Below are 26,163 nucleotides of genomic sequence, written 5' to 3'. Positions count from 1 at the left end.
CCTATCCTGCTACCTTCAGGGATATCTTCGAGAGAAAGTGAAGGCTGCAGACGCTGGAGATCAGAGCTGAAAATGTGTTGCTGGAAAAGCGCAGCAGGTCAGGCAGCATCCAAGGAACAGGAGAATCGACGTTTTGGGCATAAGCCCTTCTTCCTGAAGAAGGGCTTATGCCCGAAACATCGATTCTCCTGTTCCTTGGATGCTGCCTGACCTGCTGCGCTTTTCCAGCAACACATTTTCAGCCACCTTCAGGGATATGTAGACATATGGTCCAAGGTCACTCAGTTCCTCTGTACTTTTCATTCATTTTGCCTTTTATTGCATCCTTGTTAAAGGCCAAAATAGAAATCACATCTGCTCTTAACAGGCATGAATCTACTCGGCTTGTTGGACAGTCTGTTCACCAAAATGCTGTGCTACAAAAGCGTATTCCTCGACATGCACCAAATTTTGTTTACATATGTGGAAAACAGACATATTTCCCACCTACCATACTCTTAAGTGAAAACTTTAGAGATAAAAACTTGTGGGTGATCTGTAATTTTTTTCCATCCAATTCTATAGAAATATTGTCCCAATGTCTCCTGTGTAGTAGGTCTACAGATAATAACAAGGAGCAGATAATAAATGAAGTGTAGAATAAATGTTTAGTTTGTTCTCTCAAAACTCAGCAATGTGAAAACATCTAAACATTTTCTTTTAATTTTTCCTAGGATTAGAATTTGCAAAGTGTCTTGGCAAAGTTTTCTTCTTGATTTATGTCATTGACTAATGTTTCTCATAGTGGTGCCAAAATAAATTCATTAACTTTTTTGTTCATCAAGGTAGAGGATATAGTGCCGAAACTTCTCTCATTCCAGGCCTGTGTCAATATAAGTATCCTTGATAACCTTGGAGGACAGGAGGAGAAAGAGCAACCTGTTAGTCAAGGTTCTGAAAGATTAAGTTGATAAGAAACAAAAACAGAAATTGCTGGAAAAGCTCAGCAGATCTGGTAGCATCTGTGGAAAGAAATCAGAGTTAATGTTTTTGGTTAAGTAACCTTTCCTCAGAACTCACTCAAAACTTTAACTCTGATTTCTCTCCACAGATGCTGCTAGACCTGCTGAGCTTTTCCAGTGATTTTTGTTTTTGTTTCTGACTTGCAGCGTTCTCAGTTCTTTTATTTTTGATTGAATTGATAAGTGGTTTGTTATTAATTTGAATAACCACAGTTGTGATGAAATTTCCTTTGTCCTTTACTGAAGTCATGCCACATTAATGTCAGTTTTTGTATTGCTTCTTTGCTTTTGACTGAATATAAATTCACGATGAAATAAGTTAAAATGCAGCACCACCAATTCCTGAGACAATTAATTCAAACTACGAACATCTGAAAATTAAAATCTACTTGCCGTTAGCAAACCTGAAATCATTTTGTCTATTAAACTATCCATAATATGAAACCTACTTGTCAATCTCATTATTACAATATTTGTAGTAATCAATAACTATCAAAAGATATTTTAAACTCTCGTAACTGGAAGGATTAAAAGACAAGATTTCAATTTTAAAGATTGTAATAAATTGTAAACAACATTAGCTAAACACTATTTTTGTAACCAACTTATTTTTTTAAAATACAGAAAAGAACTTCATCACTTATCCATTCATACATCCGAATGCCTACATTACATTTGTACTTAATCAGTCCTTCAAGTGGATAATTGATTCTCTGGGGACCTGTCCAATTGATCCTTAGCTCCCAATGGCTTGCTTCCTTTCTTTACCTTTTCCCTTTGAATCCCAAAATTAGCTTTTACAATGATGAATAAATTGGGACATTCTTCCCTCTAACTCAGCTAGACAAATTAGATTAGATTAGATTAGATTACTTACAGTGTGGAAATGTTCCAGTCTTGTTGAAGTTTTCATTAAGTTAGTGTCTTCAGACTGAGTGTAGACACCCATCTACATTTCACCTGATGACCAATAAAATGAACATTTTCTCTTCTTAAATTGCAGGACTAAGCTGCCTCTGTGTTTCAGTTTTCTCTTACAAAATCTTGCAGAGTTACTCTGATCTCTTAGGAAAACCTGCAACCCAATCCTAGAATGACTGCCTATGGACTTCTCCCTTCCTAAAGCCTGTTCCCATGGTAACATGAATCACATCTTATAGCACTGTAGAGATTTACAGCGCAGAAAGAGGCATTTTGGCCCATTGTGTCCCATCAAGCACCTATCAAATCTAGCCCTATTTTCAAGCAAAAAAAACCAAAGAACTGCAGATGCTGGAAATCTGAAAAAAAGCAGAAATTACTAGCAAAACACTGTAGGTCCAACAGCATCTGTGGAGAGAAAAGAGAGTCAATGCTTCTGGTCCAGTGACCCCATTCTGAAGAAGGGTCACTGGATCCAAAACTTTAACTCTGCTTTCTCCGCACAGATGCAGCCAGAACTGCTGAGTTTCTCAAGAAGCTTCTGTTTTTATTCCATTTCTAGCACTTGGACTGCAATCTTGTATGTTACATTGCTTCAAGTGAACTTCCAAATATTTCTTAAATGTTGTGATTGTTCCCATGCCTACCATCCTTTCACACAGTGATTTCCAAATGCCTACCACACTCTGGGTGAAAGCATTCTTCCCTACATCCCCATTTAACCTCCCTTTAACCTGAATCTATGCTCTGGATTATTGATTATTGTGTTAAAGGGAAAAAAATTCTTTCTTCCCATCCTAAATATGCCACTATAAAATCTCCTTCTTGAATTGTCAATGTTTTGGCCTCAACTGCTTTCTATGGTGGAGAATTACACAGGCTCACCAGTTTCTGGATGAAGAAATTTCCCCACTGTCCTTAATGGCCTACCTTGTTGGAAAATGACCTGTTCATTCATACTGTTTGTTTCCTGTCAAACAGTTTTCTCTATCCATTTAGTACATAACCCCCAATCCCATGAGTTTTAGTTTTACATGTTAAGGTCTTGTGTGGGACCTTATTAGAAGCCATCTGACAATCTAAATAAACCATATCCACTGCCTCCCCCTCATCAAGTTTACCAATGACATCCTTGAAAAATTATGGTAGATCTGTCAAGCATGATTTCCTTTTTGTAAAACCATGCTGACTTGTCCTATCTGGTCACTGTTTTCCAAGTGCCTTGCTGTTAAATCTTTTATGATGGATTAAGCATTTTCCCTACTATGAATGTCAAGCTAACTGATTTTATAAATCCCTGATTTCTCTCTATCTCTTTTTTTCAATAATAGGTTTACATTAGCTATCCTCCAATCCATAGGAACTGTTCCAGAATCTATAGAATCTTGAAAAATGGCCATAAATGCATCCATTACTTGTACGGTCACTTCTTAAGCACACTTAAATGTAGATCATCCGGTTCTGGGGATTTAATGGTATCCCATCAATTTCTCCAACATCAAAAGATCAAAAGAAACAGGAGCAAGAGTATGCCATTTAGCCAGTCTAATCCGCTTCACCATTTAGTATGATCCTGGATGATTTCATCTTGGCCTAAATGCCTGCCTGCTCCCCATAATCCTTTTACACCATTTCCCTACAAATGCTGATTTCCTTCACTTCATCTCTCTTCACTAGACTATATACTCCACAACATTTATGTGATGTTATTTTTGTCCTCTTTTGTGAAGACCAAACCAAAATATGTATTTAGGCGGTCTGCCATCTCTTTGTTCTCCAGTATATCATTCCCTGTTTCTGATTGTAAGGTACTACATTTCTCTTCACTAATCTTTTTTCTCTTCACTAATCTTTTTTCTCTTCACAGATGTATAGAAACTTTTGCATTTAGTTTGTATGTTCCCTGCATCTCAGGTCTGCTGCTTTTTTTGGTCAATTTTTATGCCTCTTAAATTTAATGCTAACCTTTTTCTATATTCATTTGTGGGGGGTGGGATTCACCAGCTGGCATTTATTTCCCATCCCTAGTTTCCCTTACAAAGGTGACGGTAAGTTGCCTCTTGAACCGCTGCAGTCCATGCATTGTGGGTTGACCCACAGTGTCGTCAGGGAGGGTATTCCAAGATTTTAATACAGCAACAGTGAAGGAATGGTGATATTGTTCTAAGTCAGGATGGTGAGTGGCTTGGAGAGTAATTTGCAGGTGCTGGTTGTCCAAGTATCTGCTAATCTTGTTCTCCGAGATGGAAGTGGTCATGGGTTGAAAGGTGCTGTCTGAGGATCTTTGGTGAGTTCCTGCAATGCATTTTGTAGATAGTACACACTGCTGATATTGAGTGTTTGGGGTGGAGGGACTGGGTGTTTGTGGATGTGGTGCCAATCAAGCAAGATGTTTTGTCCTAGATGGTATCAAGCTTTGGGAGTGTTTTGGGAGTTGCACTCATTGCAATAAACAGAACTGGAAATCATAAACATAGACAGAAATTGTAGATCTTTGTCACAGACCTCTTTAGCCACAGGCAAGGCTCCAGAAGAATGAAGAATAGCCAATGTTGTTCCTTTATTAAGAAGGTCAACAGTGATAATCTAGGAATTATAGACTAGTGAGCCTTATATCAGTAAAAGGAAAATTATTGGAGAAGATTCTTAGGGACAGGATTTACTTGAATTTGGGAAAGAATGGACTTATTAGGGGTAGTCAAGATGGCTTTGTGCAGGGAGGGCTTTCTCACAACTTTGATCAAGTTTTTTGAAGAAGTGATGAAGATGACTGACGAAGCTAGGGCAGTGCATGTTGTCTACATGAGCGTTACTACAGGATTTGACAAGGTCCCTCATGATAGACTGTTCCAGAAGATATAAATCATTTGGGATCCATGACCAATTGATAAATTGGATACAAATTTGGCTTGGTTATAGAAGACAGAGTGTAATTATGGAGTGGTGGTTTTCTGATTAGAGGACTGTAATCAGTGGTGGGGCCTCTGTTGTTTGTGATTTATATAAATGATTTGGAAGAAAATGTAGGTGGTCTGATTGGTAAGTTTGTAGATGACACAAAAATTGGTGGAGATGTGGATAGCAAGCAAGGTTGTCAAAGGATGCAGCCAAACATAGGTCAGTTTGAAAGTTGAGCTGAGAAATGGTCAGATGGGCTTTAATCCAGACACTTGTGAGGTGATGGCATTTTCGGAGGTCAAATTCAAAATGAAAATATATAGTAAATGACACAAGCCTGAGGAATATCGATAAACAGAGGGTTCTTGGGTTGCAAGTCCATGGCTCCCTGAAAGGGATAAGGTGGTAAAGAAGGCATGTGAAGTGCTTGCTTCATTGGTCAAGCCATTGAGTTTATAAGTTGGCAACTCATGTTGCAACTTTATAAAACTTTAGTTAGGCCACATTTGGTGTATTGTATGCAGTTCTGATCACCATGCTAGAAGAAGGAGATGGAGGCTTTGGAGCGGGTGCAAAAGAGATTTACCAGGATGTTGCCTGGATAAGTCTGTCTTAACAATACTGTGAAATTGAACAAACTTAAATTGTTTTCGCTAGAGTGTCAAGGTATTGAGGCAACCTGATAGAAATATATAATATAATGAGGGGCATGGATGGGGTGAATAGTTGGAGTCTCTTTCCCAGGGTGGAACTGTCAAATATTACAGGGCATGGGTTAAAGGTGAGGGGGTGAAGTTTAAAGAGATTGTGAAACAAGATTTTTATGTAGAGGTTGGTAGGTACCTGCAAAGCATTCCCAGGGTAGCAGGTAAAAGCAGATATGATAGCAATGTTTACAAGGCATGTTGACAGACACAAGAACAGGCAGGGAATAGAGGAATACAGACAATGCACAAGCAGATGGGAATAGTTTAGAATAGTTGATATAGACATGGTGGGCAGAAGGGCCTGTTCCTGTGCTGCACTGTTCTAAGTTCCTTGTTCTTATGACACAGTAAGGATGGAAGACGCATGTGCACACACACAAACACATGGTACTGTCTGCCGCACTGCCTTCAGATGCACCTTGATGATGAAGGGGTCCTCTACTCACGTGCTGACAGACATTATACTGTCTGCTGCAGGTCCCGGGGGACATTGAGGATGAAAGGGATCCACACACTCCCTGTATAGTCTGCTGCTGTTCCCTAGACAATGAGGATTAAGGGGGTTCTCACTCACACACACACTGCCGTGCTGCAGATCTCTGGGGATGCACTGTGAGGTTGAAGGAGTTCCTCACACACACACACTGTACTGTCTCTTGCAGCTCCATGGGAACACACCGTGAGAATGAAGTAGGTCATCACTCACATATTCTGTACTATCAGATGCAGTTCCCAGGGGGACACACTGATAGGATGAATGGGGTCCTCACTCGCATACTCCGTGTCCCCATGGAGATGCAGTTGATAGTACAGTGCGTGTGAGTAAGGACCTCCTTCATCCTCACAGTGTGTCCCCCAGGGAAGTGCAGAGTACAGAGTGTCTGAGTGAGGACCACATTCATCCTCACAGTGTGTCACACAGATAGGACACTGTGAGGATGAAGGGGTACACACACTACTATTAGCTGCAGTTCCCTGGGAGATACACAGTGAGGATAAAGGGAGTGCTCACTAACACACTTTGTGTTGTCTGCTGCAGTTGCCTGGGGGTCACACTGTGAGTGCGAAGGGGGTCCTCACTCACTCACACTGTACTATCAGCTGCAGTTCCCCGGCAACACACTGTGAGGATGAATGGGGTCCTCATTCATACACTCTGTACTATCAGCTGCAGCTCCATGGGGACACACCATGAGGATGAAGAGAGACCTCACTCACACACTGTACTGTCTGCTGCAGTTCCCTGGGGGCACACACTGTGAGGATGACGGGGGTCCTCACTCATATACACTGTACTATCAACTGCAGCTCCATGGGGACACACCGTGAGGATAAAAAAGATCCTCACTCACACACTGTACTATCAGCTGCAGCTCCATTAGGACACACTGTGAGGATGAAGGGAGTCCTCACTCACACACACTGTACTATCAGCTGCAGCTCCATTGGGACACACTGTGAGGATGAAGGGGGTCCTCACTCACACACACTGTACTATCAGCTGCTCTTCCCTGGGGGGGGAGAGCACTGTGAGAATGAAGTGGTCCATCTGATTCTGCGCGTCTCCCCCACCACCCAGGGCAGGCGTGCGCACGCGCGTTGCCGCAGTAATGGCGGCAGTTGTCGCGCCGTGTCCGGGACTGAGGAGCTGGGCGTTTTACATCATTACCGGCATCATCTGCACTGTCATTGAAAACACTACCTGCTCCACATGTAAACACAGAGTACCGGATCGGAGAGAGGTGAGTGACAACTCCCGTAAAATAATCCCAGCTCTGAAAAAAAGGGGTTGGTTACGGCTCAGAGTCCAACCGCAGATAGAGACTGGGCCAGAGACACACTCAGATATATAGAGAAAGAGAGATAATAACCGAAAATAACTGCGGATGGTGTAAACCTGAAACAAAAACGAAAGTTGCTGGAAAAGCTCGGCAGGTCTGGCAGTATTTGTGAAGGGAATTTAGAGTTAAAGTTTCCAGGTCAGGTTCTGAGCAAGGGTCACCGTACCCGAAACGTTATCTTTGATTCCTCTTCACAGATGCGGCCAGACCTGCTGAGCTTCTCCCGCAATCTGTTTTTGTTTGAGTGAGAGAGACTGGACCACAGAGAGAGAGAGAGAGAGATTCATACAGGGACTGGACAGGAGGCAGAGAGAAATATGCATACAGGGACTGGGCAGGAGGCAGAGAGAGATGTGCATACAGGGACCGGGCAGGAGGCAGAGAGAAAGATGCATACAGGGAACCGGGCCGGAGACAGAGATCAAGAACAAAAAACATTACAGCATAGGAACAGGCACTTTGGCTCTCCAAGCCTGCACCTACGCATCCTAAAATTGTCTTCATTTATAGGATCCCTCTATTCCCTTCCTATTCATGTATTTGTCCAGGTGTTAGCTCCACCACCACCTCTGGCAGCATGTTCCAGGTACTCACCACCCTTTGTATGGAAAAATGTGCCTTGCACATCTCTTTTAAATTTGCCCGCCTCGGCACCTTGATCCTGTGTCCTCTACCTCACTACCAAAATGGACCTCATTGGCCTCACGGCAGACACAGTGGAATTCTTCCACAAACCCCAAGGTGTTAGCAGCAAGCCCAGTGAGACAACCAATGAACAAGAACAATTGGAGAGTCGAGATAGCGGCAGTCTGAACAGTCTGCTGTGTTGTGCTCTGTGCCATATCCCAGGCAATTTGGGCTCCTACACAAACACACACACACACACACCCATTAGTCATCCCTGAGGAATATTTGTAGTATAAAGTAGGTAGGTAGAGCACCTAGAGGCCCTTTAAATTTGGATCTGGAGCTGAAATGAAGACATCTAAAGGAAAGGGAGCAAGGGGAGTGCAACAGGCAGGGCACTCCCCTACTATGTCGGGCACACCAGCAGCCATTGCCTCGACTCCTGTGGCAGCGCCTTTAAGTTCAGTGGAACAGCAGCATTTACTCACTGAGTTTGCAAAACCCTGTGAAAATATTCGAAGAAGCGCTGGAACCGATTACTGACATGCTGACAAAGCATGAACAGGAGATCCAGGCTCTGGATTGGCACATAGAAGCAGTGGAACAAAGGACCACGACCTCGGAGGCCGTGATGGAGAGCTGGAAGTGGCAGGTCTGAACCTTGGAAGGCCAGGTTCAGGCCCTGCTGCAACAAGTAGATGACCTCGAAAACCAAGGTCAACGAAAAAGAACTTATGGATCATGGGTTTTCCAGAGCATAAGGAGGGCGAAAGGCTTGCTGAATTTCCCAGGAGGTGACTTCCAGAGTTCCTGGAGCTGGAAATTGAGTCGGGCCAGGTGAGTGTGAAACGGGCCCATTGGATCGCAATGCGCAGGTCCGGCCTGGCTCAGCACCCCCGCCCAATCCTAGTGTGACTCCAGCACTATAAAGAAAAGCAATTAATAATAGAAACAACAAGAAGACTGGGAGGAGATCCACAGGATTTGGTTATAAAGGTTCTAGGATAATGTTCTTTCATGACTTTTCTGGGGCCATAATTAAGAAAAGAAAGACCTTTGATGATGTAAATAAAAAAATTAAGAGATTTAAACATTCCGTATTCTCTGAAGTACCGGGCAGTGCTACGTTTCAATTATGGGGAAGCTGTCAACAACTTCGACTTGGCGGAAAAAGTAAAATAATTTTTGAACTCGCTGAAATAATATACTTTGACCAAGGAAGAAAGAGGAAAAGCTGTGTGTGTGGGCAATGGCATAATTTTTTTTTATTTTCTCTTTCTTTGTTCTTTTCCTTTTTGGGGACTCAGGCCTTACAAGCTTGGTATTGCTTTAGTGTAAAATTCGGTATGTTTATATCATATCTGTTTGGTACATATTTGTTGTTCTACTGTTCGGTTTTGCTGGATGAGGGGTGGTTACTTCTTTAATATAAAGATGTGTGGGGTTGAGATGTGGAGGGGGAGGGGTGGGCGTCCATTGTTAACTTGCAGGAGTGTAAATAATTGCTTTTTTTCCCCCATTGCTTTGGTTTGGGGTACGGTCTTAACTGGAAGGTGCAAGGATGGCTGTAAGGTTGAGAGTGAATGCCCCCTATGTGAGGGGGGAGATCTTTGGAGATTTGTGTTTTTTGTGTTTATTCGTTCAAATTAGGGGTAGTGGTTAGTTTCTTAGTTTTAGTAGTGTTTGTAGGAATAGACTTTAGATTTGATAAAGTCTGTATTTTCTCCACTCGCTGCACATTGAGTTGGCTTCTTCCTCTTGGGGGGACAGCGGGTTGTTGTGTGCAGGCGTGGCTAAGGATCTGTTCAGGCGGTGCACCTAGAATATAAAGGGGAGCTATTCCCTCATTAAAAGGAAAAAGGTGTTTTCAAATTTTAAGAAGGAAAGGGTTGACATCAATCTGTTGCAAGACAAAATTTGACTGATAGGGAGCATCTGAAGTAATGGGGAGTGGGGTGGGGGGTGCGGTGGTGGTACAATAGGGTATTCTCCTCCTTTAACTCCAAAAGCAGACAAGTGGCCTTACTGGTACGAAAGAACCACCCATTTTAGGTGACAGATCAAATCAAAGATGAATATGGACGATTTATCATTCTCAAAGCTCTGGTACACGGTGAAGAGTGTGGTATCCTGAAAGTTTACTGTCCCCCGGCGCATCCTCATAAATTTTTACTTGACGTGGTCTCTAAGGTAATGGCTGTTGGGGTTCGCCGTATAGTTATAGGAGGAAACTTTAATCATCTCATGGACCCTGGGGTAGACAGGACGCCAAAGGGACTGTTGGGTCCACGCCTGCAGTCATGACAGTTAGTGGACTTGTATGAGGAGTTAGAGCTAGTGGACATATGGAGATGTCTCCACCCTAATGGGGGGGTGGAATTTTATCTTTTAGTCCAATCCGCTCAAGAATCGGAATGTTCTTTGTTTCGTCGGTTTGTTTGGACTTGGTGCTGGCCTGCAATACTGGGAGCATAACTATTTCGGGGCATAACTATTTCGGACCATGCAGCACTGTATTTAGATGTTAAGAGCAAGGAGAGTGGAGTAGGCACACGGCACTGCGTATGGATCCGTTTCTGTTGAAGGATGGCAGCTTTGTACAGTACATTACAAGGGAGTTCAGGGCTTTTTGGGACATCAATTGGGGTATGGCCAGTAATCCATCAGTGCTCTGGGAGACCACCAAAGTGTTCTTAAGGGGTCTGATTATTTCATACTTGACAATGAGAATGATGCTTGGGGCCCTGCTGAAGGCAGCTGAATTGGCATATTATACCAGACTATCTGTGGTCAAATTACAACGGGTCACAACTCTCCGGGTGGCTGTGAACATAGTACTCACACAAGTGGTGAAGAGAATGATCTCCTTTGCAAAGCAAAGGCTGTTTGAATATGGGGATAAGTCAGGTAGATACCTGGCTAGGAAGGAAAGTGTCCCACAGTCCATCGTGTCTATCAGGGAGAGAACTGGCAACGTCACTCGTGAACTGAAAAAGACCAGTGCCAGATTTTGGGAATTCTATGCAGTATTATACCGGTCGGAGGGCTGTGGGGATGGAGTTGAAAGAGTGGAAACCTTTTTTTGGCCTCCCTGAAATAAACGCAGATCAGGCTTCCCTTTTAAATACCTCTGACAGTACAGGAGGCACAAGAGGCGGTAAGGCAACTCCAAGGGTAGCAAGGCACCTGGTCCAGACGGGTACCCGAGTGAATTGTACAAGGCGTTTATACACATGTTAGCTGAACCATTTCTGGAAATGTACAGTCACTCGTATAGTCAGGGCTGCCTTCTGCCCTCTCTTAGGGAGGCTAATATCTCCCTTATTTTACAGAAAGGGAAAGATCCCAAGGATTTCACACCATACAGACCCGTCTCGCTGTTGAATGTGGATTTTAAAATCCTATCAAAAGTGTTGGCTCTGAGGTTGGAGAAGATGCTGCCTGTTATTATAAAAGAGGACCAAACTGGTTTTATCAAGGGCAGCAGCTCCTCCAACAATGTCAGACGGGTACTGAACATAATGCAAATATGTCAGCAGAGACTGATGCCAGGTTTGGTGGTCTCCCTGGATGCAGAAAAGGCTTGTGATCGGGTGGAATGGTCGTATCTCTTTGCAGTTCTAGATCACTTTAGCCTGGGAGGGGCGTTCGCCAGGTGGGTGGCAGTTTTATACAAAGACCCCCAAAGCGGCAGTTATCACAAATGGGGTTAAATTGAGCAAGTTTGGTGTGGGGAGGGACAGCAGACAGGGATGTCCAATGTCGCCGCTGCTGTTTACCTTGGTACTTGAACTGTTGGTGGAGGCCATCCGAAAGGACCCTGAAGTACTGGCACCAAAGGTGGGAATTAGGGAACACAAAATTACTCTCTATGCGGATGATGGAGTTTGGCTAACTCCAGATAATACAAAAAATTAAATCATTCGGCAGCTTTTCAGGATGCAGGATAAAGTCAAAAGTCATGCCTGTGGGGGGATTGGTGGAAGTACCGAAGCTGGAGGATGGAATGGAGTTTCTTTTTAGATGGTCAGAGGAAAGTTTTCTCTATCTGGGAATGTTTATTACTCCTACCTTTTGGCGGCTGTACGGAGCTAACTTTGTACGGGTTGTTTGAGAGAATACAGCAGGACTTAGAGCAATGGGAGAGAATACCCATATCATGGTTAAGTTGTATAGCCTTGATTAAAAAGAATGTTCTTCGTTGGTTGTTATATCCCATGAGGATGCTCCCATAGTTATTACCCAAACAGGTGCTGCGGAGGTTTGCTGGGTGGCTTGGATCATTTATTTGATACGGTAGGTGTCCCCTAATTAAATTTACCAAGCTGTAACTTCCACAGGATATGGCGCGGATGGACCTCCTGGTTCTGAAGAGATATCAAATGGGCGCCCTGTTGTCATGTGTTGGCGAATGGGTGCGTAATGACTCGAAGACAATATGGCTTGATGTTGAGGCATTGCAGGTGAGATGTATCCTCATAAACTTACAGTTTATGGATAAGTTGAGATCTGGAGTTGGACACTGTGAGAGTCCGTTTATTATAAATACGGGTGAAAGCGTGGAGGATAGTGTGGCAGGGTGAGGGCAATTTGCTTAACACTTCGCCATTCACCCCATTAGTGGGAACCCCAGGATTTGGAACAGAGTCAATGGATTTCAGCTTCAGAGCATGGGAGGGTAAGGGAATCTCCTGTCTGGAAGATTTATTCGAGGGAGAGGTCTTGATGTCTTTCAACCAATTAGGTCAGAAATACGGGTTCCCTAATAGGGACCTTTTCCGATACTTCCAGGTTAGGGATTATAAATAGAAGAAGACCATGCTCTTGGACCAGCCGTACAAGTCAGATATAGAAAGAAGAGTGCTCTGTTGTGGGGACGCTCTCTCAGTTAGTACCATATATCATTTGCAGAGAGGAAACACCTTGGAGGTTATGGAGAAACTCCATGAGATTTGGATCAGAAGTTAGGGGAAGAAATGTCATCAGAAACATGGGAGGTGAAGATCCTGCACAAGGCCCATACAATGCCAGAAAGTTTAGCAAAGTTTAAGAAAGGATCTTCTCCGAAATGTCCCAAATGTATAGGCACTGTTATACATTGCTTTTGGTCCTGCTACAAGATTCGCGGATACTGGGGTGCCGTAGTGAATGAGCTGGAGAGGATCCTGGGAATGGAAGTTAAGGAAGATCTGGTATCCCTCCTTCTGGGAGTACTGAATCTGTCCTCTTTGGGTGAGCATGGGAAGAGGTTATTCAATATTCTTACACACTGCGAGGTAGAACATCCTAATGAATTGAATATCAGAAAAACCTCCAGGTCTTGCAGGGTGGCACAGACTTGTGATGGAGTACATCCTCAAGATTATCTGACAGTATGGTGAGCCGTGGCACAGAACAATTTTATAAATCATGGCAGCCCTTTCTAAATTACATAGACATGGACCTGTCGGCAGTACTGAGCCTTTATGTAACCATGAGGGCCATATATGGTGGTCCGGGGGTGGTGGTAGAGGCCTAGTAGATACGGGTATGATAACTGTTGCTTCCATAGATGGGAGCTTCGGTGGAGGTGCGGCGAGTGGTGTAATGCAATGTAGTTTGATTTTAGTGGATTGTAATTTAATTTCATGCTATTTTATTTAATTTGAATTTATTCTAATTTGGCTTAAGTAAATATGAGATGTCTTGAAGAGTACAAGGCAGTTTATTGTTAACCTTACTGTAATATCATAGTACGATACTATTTCTACTTTTCTGTACCTTGTACTTTTATAACTTGTTGGGTTTTTTTGTAAAAGAGTGAAACATTTTTTCAACAAATATATACATTAAAAAAGAACAAGAGTAGTCAACAGAGAAAGCTGCAGTGCAGCAACCAAAGAAGGAGGAGTCAATTTGGACCCCTCCAGAAGGCCGTTGCCCTAGACTTGACATGTATGATCAAGTTATCAGGAGATGTGTCAACGCCAGACTTATCAGCCGCGTTTGCAAGACAGCCCAGAATGTCACCCAAGCGCAACGCAATGCCACCCATGGTCTGAAGACCATCCACAACATTGTCATCAAACCAGAAGGCAAAGGAGGAGCCATCATTATATACAATAGAACAGGCTACTGCAAAGAATCCTACTGACAACTGAACAACCAGGAACACTACAGACAATTACCTGCTAATCCAATCAAAGAACATCGACAGACAATCAAGACCTTCAGAATATCCTGTGCGCTCTCATCCCGCTTATATCTCTTGTGGGACTTCTACTGCATTCTGACGTTACACAAACCAACACTTCCTGAACCACCATATATGGCCCTCGTTATATAAAGGCTCTAATCAGTACCGCCGACAGGTCCATATCAGGCACTGGGACCGTGTGACATTCTCTCTGGCTATGTCGAGGGCATCTTGAAACCCATTGTACAATGAACCCCCAGCTTCTGTCGCCATATTACAGACTTCTTACGCAAACTCAGCACCCACAGACTAGTCAAACCAGAAACATTCCTCATTACAATGGAATTTTCGGCATGCTACACCACACATCCCACAATTATGGCAACACTGCACCTGCCTCAGTAATTAACACCAGCAACTGTCAATTCCTGAAAGTCATCCTACAACTCATCTGCCTTATCCTTGACCATAATATCTTCACCTTCGACAAACAGCTCTTCATCCAGACTGATAGAACAGCCATGGGATCAAATTTGCAACCCAATATGTCAACATCTTCATGCGCAAGTTCAAGCAAGATGTCTTTGCTGCACAGGACTTCCACTTCCAACCAACATTATACATCAGATACATGGACGACATTTTTTTTCTTTGGACTCATAGGAGGAATCACTGAAACAACTACATGACGATATCAACGAGTTGCATCCCACCATCAGACTTAACATGGATTCTTCAGAATCACACTCATTCTTGGACACACACATCTCTATTAAGGATGGACACCTCCGTACTTCACTCCACTCCAAGCCACAAATAACCTCACGATGCTACATTTCTCCAGTTTCCAACCTAAAAGTGTTAAAAGAAGCCATCCCCTATGGACAGGCCCTATACACAGGAACTGTTCAGACAAGGAGGAACGCAACACACACCTACAAATACTGAAAGACACCCTCATAAGAATGGGATGTGATGCTGATCTCATCGATCACCAATTCCAATGTGCCACAGCGAGAAACCGCAACAATCTCCTCAAGACAGACAAGGGACACGACCAATAGAATACCCTTCGTCTTCCAGTACTTCCCCAGAAGTTCACCACAAACTGCCCAGTCTTCAAGACAACAGCAACCACAATCCTGCCACGATAACTTCTGCCAGACATGTTAAATCATTGACATGGGTATGACCATCACACATGGGAACATCACCCACCACATACACAGTACGCATGCATGTGAATTGGCCGACACGGTCTCCCTTAAATGCTGTAGGAATGTATGTCCTGAGTTGCATGATACATTGGCGAGACAATGCAGATGCTGTGGTAACAGATGAATGGATACAGCGCAGCAATTGCCAGGCAGAACTGTTCCCGCCCATTCGGGGCATAGTTAAGAGATCAAGGACATTCAGCCTCCAATTTTCGGGTAAGCATCCTCCTTTGAGATACACAACATTGCAGGATAGCCAAGTTTACTATCCATGAGGATAGCCTCAACCATGATCGTGGGTTCGTGTCATACTTCATGTAACTTTACCATACTGTTCTCTGTAAAATATAACAGGAAGGCAGAGTACTGGGTCAATGGAAAGATTCTTGGTAGTGTGGATGTGCAGAGGGATCTTGGAGTCCATGTACATAGATCCCTGAAAGTTGCCTGAAGGTTGATAGTGCTGTTAAGAAGCATACAGTGTATAAGGTTTCATTGGTAAAGGGATTGATTTCCGGACCTGCAATGTCATGCTGCAACTATACAAAACACTAGTGTGGCCACATTTGGAATATTGTGTACAGTTCAGGTCACCATATTTCGGGAAGGATGTGGAGGCATTGGAAAAGTTGCAGAGGAGATTTACCAGGATGTTGCCTGGTCTGGATGAAAGGTCTTATGAGGAAAGGCTGAGAAACTTGGGTCTATTCTCATTGGAAAGAAGAAGGCTAAGAGGGAATTTGATAGAGACATACAATATGGTCAAAGGATTAGATAGGGTAGATAGTGGAAGTCTTTTTCCTAGGATGATGACATCAGCGTGTACGAGGGGGCATAACTAGAAATTGAGGGGTGATAGATTTAAGACAGATGTCAGAGGCAGGTTCTTTACTCCGAGAGTGGTAAGGGCATGGAATGCCCTACCTGCCAATATAGTCAACTCAGTCACATTAGGGAGATTTAAACAATCCTTGGATAAGCACATGAATGATGGGATAGTGTAGGGAGACGCGCTAAGAATAGTTCACAGGTTGGCGCAACATTGAGGACCGAAGGGCCTTTCTTCGTTGTATTGTTCTATGTTCTAAATCTTCCTTACGGTTCTGTTTTAACACCATCACCTTGATAACTTGCTATTATCTCTCTAATTTAATTAGCTTGGACAGTTTTGGATTACTTGTTATTTTGGTTAGACCCTCATAATGCGACTCTTATACCTATCATGTTAGTCCAGCCATTTGGTTTGTCTCTGGCACCATCTTCTTTTGAATTTTATATAATGATCTCTGTGCCTTAATTAATCTGATCATAGATCATCCCACAACTTGTTATTCAGTTGTTGATACTTTACACACACAGTTTGACATTTTTGATCACCTGCAAACACTTATTATTCAGCCTGTCAACATTCCACTCACACTATTTGTACTTATCTTTTGATGCTCTTAATTTCCTGGAATTATCTTGGCATTATCTGTCTGCATATAAATTCTGTGCCGATGTGCATTCCTCCACTTCACCTGATGAAGGAGCAGCGTTATGAAAGCTTGTGATTTCAAATAAACCTGGTGTTGTGTGACTTCTGACTGTGTCCCCTAGTAATTGACCCCTGCACCCTGAAAAAAGCCTCATACTATCCCCTCGATTCATGCCATTCACAATCTTATAGACTTCTATCAGGTTGCCCTGTCAACCTCCTGCATTGAAGTGAAAACAAACCCAGTCTATCCAACCTTTATTCTTAGCTAAAATCCCCATACCAGGCAACATTCTGCTAAGCCTTTTCTTACCCTGTCCAAAGCATCCTTCCGGTAGTGCGGTGACCAGAATTGTACACAATATTTCAAGTGTGGCCTAAGTAAACTTCCATAAAGCTGCAGCATAACGTGCCTATCCTGTACTCAATGCCCCTTCCAATGAAGGCAAGCATGCCATAGGCTTTTTTTTTTACTATTTTACCTATCTGATATTTTTGCACAATCCCTACTTCAGCTATTTGTCATCCTTACAGAACCCAAGTTCTACAAATGTTTGTTCTCAAGGACACAGGACACATCTCAGTGCAGGATGCTAGGTGAAAAGTGAGGTCATAGCATCATCAATTAATGAATTGCAGCATCACTTATATCCCCGTATCAAAGTTGTTGCTTCCCATTAATTGCAATCCCATCTCTATTTTTTAAGTTTGAGAAATTTCAGTGTAGATGTTTCCAAGGAGTAAAATGTTTCAAATCAATTTTCAATCTAATGTTTGCATCTGTTCGTTTTTTTTGAGTCAATTTTAGTACATCATGACAGTTCCCATGAAATTCAGTAACATTGTATTTTGTTAACCTAATGAATGAAAAGTGATAGAATCCATAAGTGGAAGAAGTACTCTACAACTAGGTAAATGGGACTTGGGATTGGACTTGTACCCCACTTTCTAGCTTGCTATGTTTCCTTATTTAGGGGAAGCCTCTTTCCACTGGTGTATTATGATATGTTGATAAAAAGCCCAGGATTTAACTTGATTGAAGAATATGACTTTAAAAAAAATTTAAAATTTTTTAAAAGGGGGCAGAGGCGATACCCAGTGACATTATTGCAAGACTATAATCTGAAGATAATGTTCTGGGTTCAAACCCACCATGGAATTCAGGTAGAGAGAGAACGAGGTAGAGACTAGGCCGGAGACGGACAGAAAGGGAGAGAGACACTGGGAGAGCAGGACGGTTTGAGTTTGATTTATTGTCGTCATGTATCGCAATACAGTGAAAAATGTTCTTTTGCGTGATGTACAGGCAAATTATATCATACAAAGTGCATCAGGGTAGCTGAACAGAGTGTAGAACACAGTGTTATGGCTGCAGAGAGAGAGAAATCAGATTTGAGAGGTTTGTTCAAAAGTCTGATAACAGCAGGGACGATGCTGTTCTTGAATCTGATCATCCATGTGTTGAAATTTGTATACTTCTGCCAGACGGAAGAGAGTGGAAGAGAGTATAACCGGATTGGGATGGGTCTTTGATTATATTGCTCACTTTCCTGAGGCAGTTGGAAGTGTAGATGGTTCAGTGGATGGAAGGCTGGTTTGTGTGATGGACTGGGCTGTGTCAATGACTCTGTTGTTTCTTGTTGTCTTTGGAAGGGCAGTTGTTGTACCATGCTGTGATGCATCCAGAAAGGATACTTACTGTTATATATCTATAACGATTGGGAAGCGTTCTTGCAGACATGCCGAATTTCCTTAGCCTCCTCAGGAAGTAGATATGTTGTTGTTCTTTCTTGATAGTTGCGTTGATATGGGTGGACCAGGACAGATTGTTGGTGATTTTCACTCCCAGGAACTTGACACTTTTGACAATCTCCACCTCAGCAGCATTGATGTAGGCAAGGATGTGACTGGATTGGAGAGAGACTAAGAAAGAAATGGAAAGATTGGCCTCAGAGATTAGGTTAAAAATCACACAACGCCAGGTTATAGTCCAACAGGTTAATTTGGAAGCACCAGCTTTCGGAGCTCTGCTCCTTCATCAGGTAGCTGTGAGACAAGATCATAAGACACAGAATTTATAGCAAAAGATTGTAGTGTCATGCAACTGAAATTATATATTGAACAAAACTAGATTGCTGTTAAGTCTTTCAACTTTTAGACAGGTTACAGGTTTTGGTTCATTAATATGTAAATCCCAGAACTACTTTAAAGTCACATTCTCGAGATAACTTGAGGTTTTATACAAAAAAAGAGACATCTCAGCTCAGACAATGTAAAGGTGTGAGGTTAGAGTCTGTCTGTATCCAATCTTGAGTCAGACTGGGTCTATTTCCAAATTAGGAATTTATAAATGTTACATGGATTGACTGCCTGCAGGTTATGTGCTTTTTGAGCAAAAATAGAATGTATCTGCAAATTCAATTCTGAAAATGTAAATTCACCCCATAGACATATGTGTGTGTCTGTGTCTGTGGGTGTGTGCGCGTGCACACGTGAGGGAGAGAGAATGAGTGTGATTGCACATGAGAGAGTGTGTGCTTGCATGCAACAGCCACTAGACCGGGATGTTCCCTCCCAGTCAGGGTACAGATCAATGGTCAGGGACATTTGGCCTCGGATCTTTGAATGACCATCCTCCAAGATGGATTCAGGATACGCAAAATGCAGAGTGGCCAAGCAGAGACTGATAGCCAAGTTCGGTACCTATGAGTTTGGCCTCAACCGGGACCTTGGGTTCATGTCACACAACAGTGACCCCACAACATTATACACTCTCTCATGCACACACACTGTAATATGCGCGCACGCACGCACACACACACTCATACACGCATGCATACACCCCACCCCCCACATCCACCCACGCACACACCCTCTCACAGGCTGATACTCCATCACGCTTAGCCAAGCATGCATACACACACACACACACACACACTCTTAAACTCACTTGCACTCACATGCATGTTCTCTCTCTCTCTCTTTCTCTCTCTCTCTCACACTCACTCACTCACACACACACACACACATACCTACATACATACATGCATACTTACATATAAGTCTATGGGGTGAATTTGGATTTGCAGAATTATATTTGCAGATACATTCTATTTTGCTCAAAAAGTGCGTAACCTGCACATAATCAATGCAGGCGGTCAATCCATGTAATATAATCAAGTCAAAAATCACATGACATTGGGTTATAATCCAACAGATTTATTTGAAAGTACAAGCTTTTGGCTCTGAAAGCTTGCTGTTTCAAATAAATCTTTTGGGCTATAACCCGGTGTTGTGTGATTTTTGACTTTGGCCACCCCAGTTCAACACTGGCACATCCACATCATTTTTATGGAATACATTGAAGGGCATGAACTCATTTAATTAGACATTAAAGAAACATTTATCAAATATGAAGCTATGTGTGCAGAGCTGATAGGCCTACCTGTTAACGTTTATACGTAACGTTTAAAAGTATTGATCCCTTTTTAAAACAATGCTAACTTTATCATTTTAGGTGATTTACCAAGTATATTTAGAACCAAGTCGAATTACCAGAAGGAGTATTGATCAGCATCTAAGAATAAAAATTGTGTATGATTTAAGCATTGAATAGTAAGTATTATAATTTGTCATCTTGACAGCCATTTACTAAATAACATTACTGATTTTAACTCTTAACATTGATAGCTTTTTAATTTTTTTTTATATTCTAGTTTACCCACGGATAAAAAACATTTAGTTAAGGTATGTATAAAATTCATGCATTCTACAATATGTAACTATAAAAGTATATTCAATGATAAATTGTAATGTGCTGTACTTTAAATCCATTATTTGGCATTATTGTTTCTAAGAGACAAAATGAAATCCAAATGTGCCTCATTCAGATTGAAAATAACACTACAATGTAAGAACAATGCAGTTAACTTTGTAACATAAAGAAATGTATTGATAATGTTTAAATCTTAATGGTTCTTTGCCAAACTGGGTTGTGTTAATAGTACCTTGTCTCTGTAGGTGTTGTGTGTTCTTAGCATTTTCTAAGGTGTCGTAAAACTAAGTGTTATGTCTCAGTAAAGCTGCAGAATAAGAAAGGGTGAAATTTGCACCTATTTTTCTGGGTTGACCAGATGTTGATGTTTTCAAATTATTGTTCAAAGTCACTACTTGCAAATTTGGATGAAATGTTTTGATTGTACAATGAATGACACATCAAGTCAACTAGATGCAGTAAAGTGTCAAATTATTAATCAAACAAAATGAATGAAAAATTAATAAACAGATCATTAAAGTAAAAATAATTTGTTTTACGAACCTAAAAGTCATTGACGGTATTTGTAAAACTAGCTTTCGAGAGTCTGGTGGTATAGGCAATATTCCTAGGCAAGTATCTGTTTCCAGTCTGAGAGATTTTAGTGGTTAAGTTTAAAATCTACCTAATACAAATATTGGAATAAAAATTAAAGTTTGTTTAACCATTTAATAGAGTATGTACGTGGCAAGTATAAAAGCAGATAACATTTTCACCTTGAAGCAATATTCTCCTTGTGATGGTTCATTTACACTTCAGTTTTCATTAACTATTGATACCATTGAACTTTCATGTAATTAAGATAAGTTATTAGTAGTATAAGATTTTGCAGTTTGGGACCACAGTTGCCAAATGTAGGCAATAGATCATCCATAAGCAGATGCAGCATTTTAGATACGATACATTGGTTAATTAGACAGAAAAAAATATTCCAAATAATTCACTGATACCAATACACAAGCAAGGAGTTGGCATAGAGTGCATCAATTTTATTAAATTTGTGAAGACAGAAACCTACTATCTAGCTGAAGTGTTAGGGGACTCTTTGGGCCTTCCTCCTTTTTTGAACCACCATCCATCTGAAGAAGACAGTCGACGGTTGAATGCTGCCAGCTGATGAGGACAAACTACCCTCATCTCTGTGTTGATATGGTCTATTTCTAAGAGCTGACAGTTCCTTTGTCAGTTAACCATCTTATTTTATTATTATGTGGCTGCTAATTAAAGATCTTGTTCATTTGTTTCAATGAATTTGCATTTTTATCATCGTTATGTTTTGTGAAAATATTCATATGGTGAAGTGTATATTTAACAATATTGGCATATAAGGTCAGTCTTGAGGATTATGAGTGAAACATGTTCTGCAATGTTGAGTAGTGAGCAAATAAACAGGGAAAGCTCACATGGAAAGATTCCATGTAGCTAGAACAATTAGGATTTTGTTTAAATTTCCCTATCATCTCTATTTCCTTGTCATCTAGTTAGTTTTTCAATCATGATACTGCTTACGTTTTTTTGCAAACAGACGTTTTCCACTCTTGATGTTAGCTAGCAAATTTATTTAACTTTATTGCTTTCTTTATATCCTTAAACATGTCTGTACATCTCAACTGACATTTTATGTTTGCTTTTTATACTTCGCATTTAAAACCTCTTCTCACTCATGCTGTATTCTAAAAGACTTGTCCAAGTCAAAAACTGTAGTATAAATGCTATTTTTCTAAACTTGGAAGACGTAGTGTGATGTCAACATTATGAACTTGTAAATGACATTAGTTTTGCTCGTTGTCTGTATAGGGTCTTTCAAGTTCATTCCAGCTTCAAACCAGCGTCTACAGGAAAACAACACATACGGACCAAATATTTAACTACAGAAGCAATCATCCCAACACCCACAAACAAAGCTGCATCAGAACATTATTTCAATGAGCTAACACACACTGCAGCACGGAGGAACTACCCAGAGTAGAGGAAAATCACCTACACCATGTATTTAAAAAGAATGGGTACCCAATAAACACAGTCTGCTGATTTCTCAGCAACAAACCCAAGTAAGCAGACAAAACACTCTCCCCTACATCAAAGACATCTCGGAAATGACTGCCAGACTACTCAGACCCCTTGGCATCATGGTAGTCCACAAATCCACAAACATACTAAAACAACAGCTAATTAACTTGAAAGACCCTCTACATTCAACGAGCAAAACTAATGTTATTTACAAAATACTGTGCAAGGACTGTAACAAATACTACATTGGACAAACAGGAAGAAAACTTGCCACCAGGATACATGAACACCAACTAGCCACAAAATGCATGACCCTCTCTCATTAGTATCCTCACATACGGATGAGGAAGGACACCACTTCGACTGGGACAACATATCCATCCTAGGACAAGCCAAACAAAGACCCGCACAAGAATTGCTAGAAGCATGGCATTCCAACCGGAACTCTATCAACAAACACATTGAGTTAGACCCAACTACCACCCCACGAGAAAAGGAACAGGAGCAGGAACACCACCGGAAATGACATCATCAACCCAAAGAAACCCAAACATATAAATAGAAAGCAGGAATTTTCAGCAATGCTTTGCCTTAGGCCTACTGAAGAGGTTACCTAGTCGGGTAACGAAATGTCTGGAAATGAACCTTCAAGCTCAGCGAGCAAACCTACATCCCAAAAAAACCTGCTAGTTGCAACTTCTAATTGAGTAGCTACCTCATGCTGTCTTGTTGCAAACTGATTTCTTTCTGAGCTCAATGCAATTTGTAAATGAGTACGTTTTGATATGTAAAGTCAGTATTTAAAATTTGTGTATTTTGCTGTTATTAAATTATTTTATTCTGTCATACCTTTTTAATAAAAAGGGAAATATAGTTCTGTGCATTCTACATAATTATATTCTACTAAGTTTTGGATACAACGACCGAGATTAAATGTATTAATAAATACAAAATCAACAAAAATTTGCAAAAAATACAGTTTCCTATGCTAGAACAATAAAATTACTTTAAATCCTGAAATTCCTGATTTATTATTCCCCAATTTGTTCTTGACGGTTTATAAGTTTGGATATCTTTGCTGGTGGTGACCTTTACATACAATACAATTCTGCTAGGCAAATTACTAATGCGTGCTGATTACATAAGAGCCTATATAAACTTTGTAAATATTTTTAAGCTTTTATACATTGAGTTTTTTTTTTCATATTTATAATTACTTTCTAGTGTTTGAGCCAAACTGCTAATTGAAATTAAAGAATCAATGTTTTAATTGAAGAATTACAGGTGGTAAGGATATTCAGCTGATATTTACTTCAACATTTTTTCCAGAATTATTATCTGGGACATTGCTGAGCTATTGCCAAACAAATGTCAATTATGTTGCAATATTGAGCTGATGTTTATAGTCTGAGATCCCGTATTTTAGTTTAGTATTAGGAATAAGAGGAAATAGAGATTATTTTAGATGTTAATTTGTGCATTCTCCGTGGCATGCCTTTACTAATCAGAGTCTAATTGCCAACGAATCAACACTCTCCCTTCATTCCATATAAATATTGCCTTTGCCCTTGAGTTAGTATTCTTGTAAATTGTCCTGCTGAGCACTAGATGAAAACTTCAACAAAATGTGTCTTTGTTTTTAGCAATTCTCAAGTTCTGTCCTGCCAAATGACTATTTATTGCTGTTTCTTTTCCATGCTAGAATAAACTGTTCCCAAAAGCGATTAAATATTTACAAGAAACATTCCAAGTTCGTAAAGTTGTTGGTCCAATTCTGCTTAACAGGTATGGTCTTTATAATCTGCCATTTTAAAGTTTTTGATTTTAGAAAAAGAATGAGTATTTTTGGAAACATAGAAATTAGGAACAGGTGTGGCCCATTTGGCCCTTTGAAGGTTCTTTGACATTCAACATGATTATGGCTAATCTTTCATCTCCATGCCATATTCCCACCTTCTCTTCCATATCCTTTAATACCCCTTTAATATCCAAAACTTTTATCAATCTCTTTCTTGAATTCAGTCAGTGATCTGGCCTCCACATCCTTCTGTGGTCGTGAAATTACAGAAATGTTCCTTCATCTCAGTCATTTATCCTGACGCTGTGATCTTTGGTTCAAGACTCCCCAGCCGGGGCAAGCATCCACTCTTCATATGTTTAAAATCAGATCCCCTCTCATCATTCTCAACTCTGAGGAATACAGATGCACTCAAACCAATGTTTCCTTCATTTGAATGTCCTGCCATCCCTAATAACAGCCTAATGAACCTTTGCTGCATTCCTGTGACAAGGATGTCCTCTCTTAGGTATGAAATCCAAAACTGCACTCAATATTCTGGTTGTGGTCTCACCAAGGCCTTCTATAATTGCAGTATGACATCCCTACTTCTAAACTCCTCTGGTGATGATGGCCTTCCTAATTGTTTGCTACAACTGTCTATTTATTTTCATTAACTGATTCACAAGGACACCCAGATCCCATTTTATACCCATATTTCTGTATATAATCTTCATTTAATAATCTTTTCAGTTTTTCACATTAATGCGTATAACTTCACATTTATCCATGTTATACTGAACATTTTATGTGTTTGTCCACACACTCAACTTGCCGGGATTACCCAGATATTTCTTTGAATCCTCCTCACAACTCTCAATCAAGCCTAGTTTTGTGTCATTAGCAAACTTGGAGAATGTTACATTTAGTTCTGTTGCAAGGTCACCTATATAGTGAATAGCTGGCGTCCAAGCACTGACTTTTGTAGTACACCACTAGTAATAGTCTGCCATCTGGAAAATTACTCATTTTTAACTAGATTGCAGGATGAAGTGCAACGCTAGCTTTTCACTTAATGAGAACTGAGTTCACATCCAAGCCACATTAACAGAATGAGAAGCCTCTATGTCCTACTGGCTGGAAAAAATCTTAAATTAAATGAGTTTGGATGCTTCCAGTCAAACTGGTAATTGTGACACTGTGCTAACTTTGCATTCTTAGGTTAGCAGTGTTGCAAATGGAAATGTATTGAAACAGGCATCTCTGCTGAAGAGGGGACAACACACATTGTTAGGGTGCAGAAAGAGAGATTTAATCTGCAATTAACTGTTCTGTACCCGACCTGTGAGTGCTTAATGTTGAATTGTATATTCAAAGTAGACAGTGTTCTGTTCACCAACGCTGACATGCTCACCATTATGAGTACAAATGCATCTCAGTTGAAATATATTCCTTTTGTATTTTTGTAACATAGACTAATGTAAGATTCATTAACTGCAATTCAATTGAATAATTCAACTATACAAACTTTGCAACTATACAAAATGCTGGTGTGGCCACACTTGGAATATTGTGTATAGTTCTGGCCCCCATATTTCAGGAAGGATGTGGAAGCATTAGAAAAGGTACAGGGAAGATTTACCAGGATGTTGCCTCGTATGGAGGGAAGGTCTTATGAGGAAAGGCTGAGAGACTTGG

General features: G+C 41.0%; 1 protein-coding gene across 2 annotated transcripts in view; it reads left to right on the top strand.

Annotated features, from left to right (window-relative positions):
- Nucleotides 1–7,112: 7,112 nt before the first annotated feature.
- lmln (leishmanolysin-like (metallopeptidase M8 family)) overlaps nt 7,113–26,163 on the top strand; it is a 78,404-nt gene continuing 59,353 nt past the window's right edge. Inside the window, exons 1-5 of one of the 2 annotated variants that reach the window (XM_043693976.1) lie at nt 7,113–7,269; nt 12,336–12,458; nt 20,382–20,479; nt 20,581–20,611; nt 24,391–24,473. In XM_043693976.1, coding sequence (XP_043549911.1) covers nt 7,138–7,269; nt 12,336–12,458; nt 20,382–20,479; nt 20,581–20,611; nt 24,391–24,473 — 467 coding nt within the window. In that variant the 5' untranslated portion in view covers nt 7,113–7,137. The remainder of the gene's footprint in view (nt 7,270–12,335; nt 12,459–20,381; nt 20,480–20,580; nt 20,612–24,390; nt 24,474–26,163) is intronic. The other variant, XM_043693977.1, reaches the window with a different exon arrangement.

The sequence above is a fragment of the Chiloscyllium plagiosum genome, chromosome 7, assembly GCF_004010195.1.
Source record: "Chiloscyllium plagiosum isolate BGI_BamShark_2017 chromosome 7, ASM401019v2, whole genome shotgun sequence".
Classification (NCBI taxonomy): Eukaryota; Metazoa; Chordata; class Chondrichthyes; order Orectolobiformes; family Hemiscylliidae; genus Chiloscyllium; species Chiloscyllium plagiosum.
The sequence above is the reverse complement of the archived record's forward strand: the minus strand, read 5'-3'. Positions and strand labels throughout refer to the sequence as shown.